Raw genomic sequence first — 10,053 nt, forward strand, 5'->3', positions numbered from 1 at the left:
CTTATGAAGGTGCTTAAAAGAAAGGATTTGTGATTCTTTGGTGTAAGTGGATAGGGGATAGTGCCTCAATTCTGCCAATATGTTAGTGAGCGTTAATGGTCGCCTAGGGAGTGGTTTGGGATTTCGAGGATATTGAGACAAGGGGATCCATTATCCCCTTTCTTTTTCACTTTGGTTGTGGATGTCTTTCGTAAATTGGTATCCCATGCTCAGGATCTAGGCGCTATTAGCGGTCTTTCTATGGGCAGAGAGAGGATGTGGAGGCGTCTTATCTTCAGTTCGCGGATGATACCATTTTTTCTCTTGAGAATGATGTGATATTTCGTAATATTCTAGTGTTGCTTAGAATTTTTGAAAAAATCTGTCTTAAAAATCAAATTTATCTAAGAGTGGTTTAGCTGGTGTCAATTTTGTAGTAGAGATTTTGAGACTTGTAGATCTTTAGTAGGTCATAAATCCCTTTTTTGGCCGTTGTCTTATCTTGGTCTTCCTCTTGTGGGTAAACCTTTGTTCGATGTTTTCTAGGATCCTGTGGTAGAGAGAGTGGGCAATAGATTGGAGGGATGGAAGAAGTCTTGTCTTTCATTAGGAGATAGAATTACGCTTATTAGTGCTTCCCTAGCCAACATTCCCTTTTATTTCCTATTGCTTTTCAAATTACCTTCTAGGGTGGCTAGGAAGGTGGAAAAAATTATGAGATTTTTTGTGGTATGGTACTGAGGAGAAAAGGAGGGATCACCTGGTTAGTTAGGAAGCTGTTTGGAGGCCCAAGTCTAAGGGGGGCGTGGGAGTTGGTAATGTGGCTTCTAAAAACATATCTTTAATTGGGGAATGGTTATGAATGTTCCCTTTAGAATCTAATTCCTCATGGCATAAAGTAATAGAGTGAATATTGCTTGCACAAGAATGGGTGCGATTCCAGAGGAAGTGACAATGCTACCATAAAGTCCTTGGAAATTCACGGGTAGCTTTTATTTTCTTTCCACTCGCTCATTTCAAAGTAGGGACTGGGGATAAAATTCGTTTTAGGCAGGATATTTGGGTTGGTGACTCTTCGCTGGAGTCATTGGTGCCGCGTTTGTTTTGTTTATATTTTCCTCTGTCTGTGAGGCTCCAATTTCAGCTTTTTATTTAATGAGGGGGCCTCTTTTCCTTGGAATTTCCATTTTTTTAGGAGTCAACGAAAGAGAGGTTGACGAGTCAACTTGTTTTCCGAGTGCGTTAGATTCTTTTTCTTGCCAAATTTGCTGGGGGACACAAGGCTTTGGATTGGGGACACTTCGGGGTCTTTCTCTTCATAGTCTTTTTTCCTTAATCTTACTAAATCAACAAATCCTAGCCCTTTCTCGTTAAACAAATTTGTCTGGAAAGCAAAGGTTCCATTTAAAGTCCGTGCTTTCATTGGACTCTCATACTCAGTAAGTTCAATATGAATTATGTGTTGAGAGGCCAGGAAGCCCTATATAGCACTTTGTCCAAATATTTGCATGCTGTGCAGTGGCTCAAATGAGAATTCTAGCCATTTATTTCTTCATTGTAAGGTGGTAAGATACATGTGGAACAATCTGTTTTTGTTTTTTTGAAAGGATTGGGTGGCTCTGGAGCCTATCTTTGACTTTTTGAAGGTAAAACTTTTGGGGTCTTGGGAAGAATAAAACAGGGAGGAACTTTTGAGTCTGCACAGTATTCGCAGTGCTGTGGGTGCTATGGATTGAAAGGAATGCCAGATCCCAGAATTTTCAGAGAGAAGAAGATCCCTCCTTCCTTACTTCAGGAGAAAGTTATTTTTTACGCTTCTTTTTTGGCACATTCTTCTGTATTTTTTGAAGGTATTTCGCTGTTTGATATCCAAAAAGATCGGAAGGCAGCTTTAATGTTACTATGTTCATCATCTGTTAGTTCTCTGTTTAACTGAGAGGATTTCTTATACTACGTTCACTGTGATTTTTCTCTTCATTAATAGATTCATTTTTGTTATAAAAACGAAAAAGTATTGCTAATCGGCAGTTCACAAATGCCCTGCAGTTCATTCGATCTGGTGAAAGCTGATGAGAGGGTCTGTTTTCCTTTGGCTGACTCAAAAACCAAAAACTCAGGCATGCTGAAATCTGGTGGTCATCCTGAGCTCCATAGATGGTTTTCTGGCATAGGGTGGTTTTCCAGCAACTTTGACTGGAGTGAACAGGCTGGAGCAGCGGCTATCTTCAGTTACTCCAGATTGTGCGAGAAATTCAGGGCAAGAATATTGGTTACAATCCCTATCAGGGATGGGCTCTGGGAGATGAAGGAAAATGGAAATGTATATAATGGGCTAACTCCAGATTGTGCAAGAGATTCAAGGCAAGAATATCAGTTACAATCCCTATCAAATTTTGAAAGTGATGGGCTCTGGAGATGAAGGAAAATGGAAATGTATATAATGGGCTAGAAGAAAAAATGTGGTTACCTTGTTTGGGAAAATATTTGGCTTTGTCATCCTTCTGTGTCTTTTCTAGAGGAATCTTGTGCTAATTTCTTGTGTGAGGGTTAGGATTTAAAAAAAATATATATTTTATTATTATTTTTTATGTTATTTTTTATGAAGATGTTAAAATCTCTTAAGGTGACCTTGAAAAGTTGGTAAAAGGAGGTCTATGGTGATTTTTGGATTAGGACGTTTAATATTTTAAAGGTGATTGAAGAAATTGATCATTTGGAAGATTTGGGAATTATCTGGGAGATTTGGTGCATGGACACTGCTTATTAAGTATGAATTTGAGGCTTTGCAGGTTAAAGGAGGAGATGAGTTGGAGATAAAAGTTTAGGTTTAAGTGGACTAATAAGGAGGGAGATTGTAATACTAGATTTTTTCACAGAATAACTAGTGGAAGATATAGGAGGGATGCGCTAAAAGAATGTGAATCCAACAGGGATGTTATTAGAAATCTGGAAGCAATTGTTAATAAGGATGAGAGGCCTTTTGAGTAAGAGGGGGCTAAGCAAATGGTGTTGAACATGGATAGGGAGAAGACTCCTGGGTCAACTCATGCTAATGGGGTTACTTGAAGAGCATGAATTTGGCATTTATCCCCTTCGTTTGAAGAAAAATAACTATGTTAAGGTTAGTGACTTCAATGCTATTAGTTTGATTGAGTGTCTACATGCTCATTGCTAAACTTTAGGGTAATAGCATTAAGGAGGTTATAGGAGGTACTGTTTCTAGTTCCTAACCAGCCTTTGTGGAGCAGATGGGCAGTGGTAATATATCCTAGATGTTTTTTCTTATGCCTAATGAGGTATGGTGGAAGTTGGTAGGAATAAGTAGAGCTTGATTTTAAGAGGGATTCTGAGAAGGCACGTGATATGGTTAGTTGGCTTTTTTGGATAAGGTCATAGATAGAAGGGTTTCAAATCCAAGTGGTGAGGTTCGATTGGGATTTGTCTTTCATTTGCCTCTTTTTCTATGATTATCAATGATGAACCCAAGACTTGGTTTTCAACTCCTAGGGATTTGAGGCAAGGGAGCCTTTTATCATTCTTTCTCTTTATTTTAGTTGTTGATTTGTTGAGTAGGCTAATTGAAAGGGCCATTTATAGGGGGTTTTGCACAGGGTATTGCTGTGGGTGGAGACTCTGTGATCTTTCATCTGCAGTTTGCTGATGACACTTGTTACACGTTCACTTTACCTAAAAGCTTAAGCTATTAGGTTGTGAGCCAACAATGTATTTCAAGCCTTAACACTTCCCCACATGTGCAGCCTGACAACACATGGAGAGATAAATAAATGATAAACAAAACCATTTTATAGGGAATGAGATATCCTTAACAACAAACAATAAATGCAGGCAGCAAGACACCTAGGACCTCATGGCAATGGCTCTGATACCATGCCATAAAGTTATGATGGAGGAGAAAAAAAAAAGAAAAGAAGATAAAAGAAGAGAAAAGAAGAGGAGAAGAAGAGAAAAGAGGAAAAACTGAGCAGCCGTTTCCTGGAGTTTACGTACAGCTCCAAGTCTGCCCTCTTATATATTATTAATAATATTTAAGTCTTAAGGACAAAAATACCCCCATTAATGCAACCTAAATTAAATAACATATTCTATTTTAACAAAACTATTTTCTTCTTGTCCAATGATAGGCCATATTTTTGTAATATTCTCACTATTTTACAGGTTTTTGAGTTAGTTACAAGGCTTGAGATTAATTTATGCAGTGTGGTCTAGTTGCTATTAATTTGAACTCGCATGAAACGGCTAGATATGCTGCTCTTGCGGATTGTGAGGTCTTGTAGTAGCATTTAGTTCAGTGTTTTAAAAGGCTTAAGGCTCGCTTTGAGGCTCACCTCGAGGCAAGGCATGCCTAAGATGCCTTGAGCTCAGTCTAAAATACCAAATTCCAAAAAGGCTAACACATTACACTAAGGCTTATGCATTACAAAATTCACTCCTTTTGTGCCTTTTTAGTTGAGACTTGCACATTTTGGGTGTGTTAATCTCAAGTTAGATTTGGCTAGAAAATTTTTTCTACATGTTTATATAAAAGGAATGCCATAAAGTGAGTTGATTTCTAAAATTCTTGAACCTTAACCTTTCCAAAATAATTGGAAGTTGCGTCTTGAATCTTGAAAATAAAGAATAATGTCACAATTATCTCTTGGCGTGATTTATTAATGAATTCAAGTTAGTATTTTTTGAATGGCCAACAACTTCTTTACAAATTATTATTTGATTTTTTTTTTTACATTTTATTTGTAATTTTCTTAAATTTTTCCTTTATGTTTAAAAATATATTTAAAAATAAAATTCATGAAAGACTTACTCCTTGCCTCTTAAGGGCTAACATGCCTTGCCTTACGTCTTCCCCTTTTTAAACAATGTTAACTTAGGATTTTCGTGAGGTGAGAAATCATGTTTAGAGAGATTTTGGGATCTGGTGGTTGCTAAATTGTCTAGGTGTCTTGATGGGTGGTAGGGGCACTTTTCTTTCGGAGGTTGCATTGCTGTAGTTTAAGGGTGTCTTTCTTCAATTCCACTGTATTTTTTATCCTTCTTTAAGATCTGGTGGGAGTTGCTACTATACTTGAGAGGATTATGATCTAGAGGTACCTTTTTTTTTTTTTTTTAATTCCACTGTATTTTTTTATCCTTTAAGATTCTAGTGGGAGTTGCTACTACACTTGAGAGGATTATGAGAGATTTCCTTTGGTTAGGGGTGGGTGAGAGGTGGGATCATCTTGTGAGTTGGAGTTGTTTATAGGTCTAAATATTTTGTTGGTGGTGGTGTTGGATTGCTTTGCTGGGTAAGTAGTCATGGAATTTTCCTCTGGAAACTGATCTCTTTGGCAGAGTTATTAAAAGTAAAGTTAATCTGCAAGAGGATCGTGGGATGATAATATTGCAGCTGGAGTCTCATATAAAAGTCCATGGAACTTCATTGTGCTGGTAAATAGTTTCTTCTTTCCTTATACCAAATATAAATTGGGGGGATGGTCATAAGGTTTTCTTTTAGAATGATATTTGGCTTGGGGAAATCTATTTTTCAGTTGCCTTCCCTTTCATTTTTCATCTTTGCGCCTCGAGGCATTGACTTTTCTTTTCTCATTACTAACAGTACTTTTGTTTATCGGGATTTTCCATTTTGTAGGAATTGTATGAGAGGGAAACATAGGAATTTTGCTTGCTCCTGAGTTTAGTGGATTCCTATCACTATTCTCATTGTGGGGATGCTAGGACTTGGTGTTTCCCTACTTCTGGGATTTTTTCTTGTAAATCTTTGTGTTCTCATCTACATCAGGCTTCTCATTCATTTTCTCCGTCTAATCAAGTGTGGAAAGCTAACACTCCTTCAAAGGTTGAACATTTGTGTCAACAGCCATTCTTAATTAACACCAATAATCTGTTTCTCCTGATGTATGTGTTATGTGTTACTCTTGTACTGATGATTGTGCTGATTCATTTGTTCACGACTCTGTTGCTTGGTGCTTATGGGACAAACTTTGTTTTGGGAGAGTGTTGGGACTTGTCCTCATTCTTTTGAGGCTATTTTATTGATATGTTTTGGGAGGCAAAACAATGCAAGGATTTTGTGACAGGTGCAGTATTTGGCATATGAGCTGCTGTTATATGGGTACTTTGGCTGGAGAGATTTTTGGATTTTAAGAGATTGTGTTTCATCTCTTGCTTTAATATGGAACATAATTGGTTTTTTACAGTTCTATGTGGGTTTTCTCTAAGGTGTTTTGGCAGTACAACTTTTTCGGATATCTAACATGATTGGTTGGCTTTATTAGTTTAATTTTGTGTTCTTGTTGAATTAGTTTTCATTTTTTATTTTATTTTTCTTCCATTATTATTTGGAGAATTTCTCATCCTCCTTGTAATAAATTTTTTTTTTTTCTGTAAAAAAAAAAAAAAAAATAGAAATTTGACTTTCAAATTTCCCAGATCTATAACTTTGCCTTGAAGTCATTGTGATGGAGTTGAATAGATTTGTCTCTGGTCATTGGAGAGGATTACAAAATGTTGCTTCAAACAAAATATGTTGGAAAGGCCTTTTGTTATGCAAAACGACTATTACTAAGAGGCCTAGATAACTAGAAAACAGTTCACCAAAATTGAGCTCTATTTAAGTAATATGAAGCTGTTTTGTGCAAGAATATAGTCCATTTCTCTGATTCACATTTTATTCAGTGACATCAATGTCTTTTTCTTAAATTAATAATTTCCAGTGCTTATTTTCTCCATGATTGTCTGCATGTTATTGCCTTTGTATTAAATGAATCATTTTCAGTGCTCATGTCGTCCATTTTTGTGTATTACTACAGCCTATGTTTGAACTGTTTACGGAATTCACCTTAGTTAAGAATTATTTATTCAGTTTCCATCTCTTTTAGGTGCTCAAACTGCCTGGGACTTGCTGCATGAGGAGTATTTTACACACATTACTACATCTTGTGCTGAACTGGATAACATCCTTGGTGGGGGAGTAAATTGCAAAGAAGTTACTGAAATTGGTTAGTTTCTTTTTCTCTTTCTAGATAATTTGATATGAAAATTATACATCCTAATTCAATTTGCAGAATTTGTTCATTCATAAACAGTCAACAAATCTTATTGTTGGTAAAGGGAGATGATCTTTTGTCTACTATTTTAGGTGGCATTCCAGGCATTGGTAAAACACAACTGGGGTATGCGTGTTCTTAACTTCAATTATCTGTTAATTTGGTTTTTGCTTTTGGTGTTAAAGAAATAATTGGATTTACAGGATTCAGCTTGCAGTCAATGTTCAAATTCCACATGATTATGGTGGCCTAGGAGGAAAGTCAATTTATGTTGGTAACCAGTGTAATTTTATGACTGTTAATTTTGCACTCTTGATGCTGTTCTTTCATTTGACTTTTAAGCTTAAAACCACCTGTTGATGGGTGTTTAGATACGGAAGGAAGCTTTATGGTGGAGCGTGCTCTACAAATTGCTGAAGCATGCATGGAGGACATGTCGAAAAATAAAGGCCTTCAAAGGAAGGATTTTCAGGCTTGCCAAGTTGAAATGCAGCCCAAAGATTTCCTAGAAAACATATTCTGTTTTCGCGTCTGCAGCTACACGGAACAAATTGCCCTAATAAATTACCTAGACAAGTTCATCTCAGAGCATAAAGATGTGGGTATAGTTATATCTATATGTTAGTGTGGACCTATATGTGACAAGAGTACTGGTCAATAATTTGTATTCTTTTCTTTTTCATGAGAGGCCAATCTTTTAGATGGTTTTTGTTTTGAATTTACTCAACGATCTTAGAGATAAAACTGTCCTAGCTGAAAAAGGAAGCATCTTCTATTCAAGGCACCAGCAACGTTTTTGAGTTTTCTGAATCACAGCTTTTGGATACCAAAAGTACCATTGTTTCAAGCAGAGATAAGACCAGCTGTTTTAAAGTTGTAGAGCCATATTTATTTTATTCAAAAATACATTTATGTTGGGACTTGTCTTCAAATTTTCCGCCTTTCATCTTTGGGGACCAACAGTAACTGAAGCTTCTCAGCAGCAAGTATATCTTTTTCTTGCGCTGTTCCTGACTGACCTTCATTTGAAGCATGTCATTTGTGTGACCTAAAGCTGTCTGTGCACTGTAACTGTAACTAATATAATTTACCATGGGTGGTAATATCTATTGCCAGGTCAAGGTTGTTATTGTTGATAGTGTTACTTTCCACTTCAGACAAGATTTTGATGACTTGGCTCTCAGGACTCGAGTACTGAGTGGAATGGCCTTGAAGTTTATGAAACTTGCAAAGAAGTATAGTTTGGCGGTAAGGATTAAAATTTTCTTCATGTAAGCTTTTGGAACTTGTGAATTTACTTTTAAATCTAGTTGATGCTAGACCCAGTTTATGACGGATGAGGATGCCAGTCCCAGTATTCAATTTGCTACTTTGTGAATTTATGACAAATAAATAGAGCATCGTTGGAATGATTGCATTGAAATTTTGAAATTGGGAGAGTAGTGTGTAGTTTTTTTTTTTTAATTATTTGCTGAATTAAAAAAAAAAAAAAAAGTTATTTGCTGACGTTCTTGTAATTCCAGTACTTCTGTGTTGAAAGTGGAATTATTATGAGATATGACATAGTTTATTACATTTAATTCTTTGTGGGACTGAATAGGACTGAAGGATGAGAATATACATTGATTGGTTATTTTCTCTTGAACCTCTGTTTCTCTGACATGGTTAAATTCATAATCAGCCAGGTCCGATCCTACCAACTGTTTTTATAAAAAATTAGCTTACATCAGTAGCTCCCCTGCAACAAAGTGAAAAACTAGAGCAAAATTTGTAGCTTAGCAGTTGAGCATAATGTTCTTCTATTAGTCCTTTTTGTTCTGAAATTCTCTGGTTTTTGCCTTTTGTAGGTTGTCCTGTTGAATCAGGTGACCACTAAGTATTCAGAAGGTTCATTCCAATTAACTCTTGCCCTAGGTAACCTTCCGAATCCAAATCAGCTATTGCCTCCTGCTTTAATTGCTATTTTGCATGGTGAATGTTATCCTTGGCACACTTGCATGGTTTTATTGAAGTTTGGGATGTATTGCTGAGCAGGTGATAGTTGGTCGCATGCCTGCACAAACCGGATCATTTTGTACTGGAATGGTAACGAACGATGTGCATATATTGACAAGTCTCCATCTCTGGGATCGGCATCAGCTGCATATTCTGTGACCAGTAAAGGGATAAGGAGTTCTGCTTCAAACTCTAAGCGAATCAGAATGATGTAAGAGACCCAGTATGGACTGGAAGTTAATCTTTTCAGGTTGGCTCAAAGAATGAGATTGCAAGCTTTGGAACTCATTCTAAGTTTCTCAACAAGAATTTGTTTCTTAAAGAGGAAGAGAACCAATCTGCATGGTCTGCTGTCTTGTCACAGTTTCTGCTCAACCTTGAGATAGGTCTCCTCATGACTTTCTAGTTTACTTTCTTTTATTTTCTGGCTGCTTGTTCATTTAATCTTGTTGTGGAGCCAACGCGGCACTGGCAGTAGTCATAAGCAAGTTGAGTACCAATGGGTTTTTACGTATTTAGTCAAAAAATCAGGCTCATACAATTGCAGTGGTGTGTTAAATCTTTCATTAAGGCGGCCTGGTAAAATGAATTCTCCCCTCTTTTCAGAGTATAAAATATTTCTGGGGATAAAATATTTAAGAGGCAGGTCAAATATGTCATTTAAGATGTTTGGAATGGATCAAACGTGTATTTATTTTTTTTAAATTGGTCTTGGTAGCACATATTTTTAGAATATTCCAGGTATTGAAAGCTAACACATCCAAAGATAAGAGTTTCTTTCATTTTATTGTAATTTGTATTTGTAGTGTTCTATTTTAATATATGCATCGACCACTTGGGGGGATTGATTTTCCTTTTTTAACGTTGAATTTTGCAGGTACTATATTTTTTTAATTTATATAAAAAAATTATTGATGCTGTTTGGTGAAGACCTATGTTGTAATTAAATAGTGAAGAAGGGTGGGTGGTGGATTGACCAACTACTACCGAACCATCCCCCCGCCCACCAACTACT

General features: G+C 36.5%; 1 protein-coding gene across 1 annotated transcript in view; it reads left to right on the forward strand.

The window, feature by feature from the left end:
• Positions 1-9,831, forward strand: part of LOC131165781 (DNA repair protein RAD51 homolog 3) — a 31,127-nt gene extending 21,296 nt beyond the window's left edge. The window contains exons 3-9 of the mRNA XM_058123834.1: positions 6,876-6,995; positions 7,136-7,169; positions 7,247-7,317; positions 7,415-7,641; positions 8,160-8,291; positions 8,891-8,957; positions 9,078-9,831. Coding sequence (XP_057979817.1) covers positions 6,876-6,995; positions 7,136-7,169; positions 7,247-7,317; positions 7,415-7,641; positions 8,160-8,291; positions 8,891-8,957; positions 9,078-9,253 — 827 coding nt within the window. The 3' untranslated portion in view covers positions 9,254-9,831. The remainder of the gene's footprint in view (positions 1-6,875; positions 6,996-7,135; positions 7,170-7,246; positions 7,318-7,414; positions 7,642-8,159; positions 8,292-8,890; positions 8,958-9,077) is intronic.
• Positions 9,832-10,053: the final 222 nt, after the last annotated feature.

Source organism: Malania oleifera, chromosome 10, assembly GCF_029873635.1.
Source record: "Malania oleifera isolate guangnan ecotype guangnan chromosome 10, ASM2987363v1, whole genome shotgun sequence".
In the NCBI taxonomy this organism is placed as follows: domain Eukaryota; kingdom Viridiplantae; phylum Streptophyta; class Magnoliopsida; order Santalales; family Ximeniaceae; genus Malania; species Malania oleifera.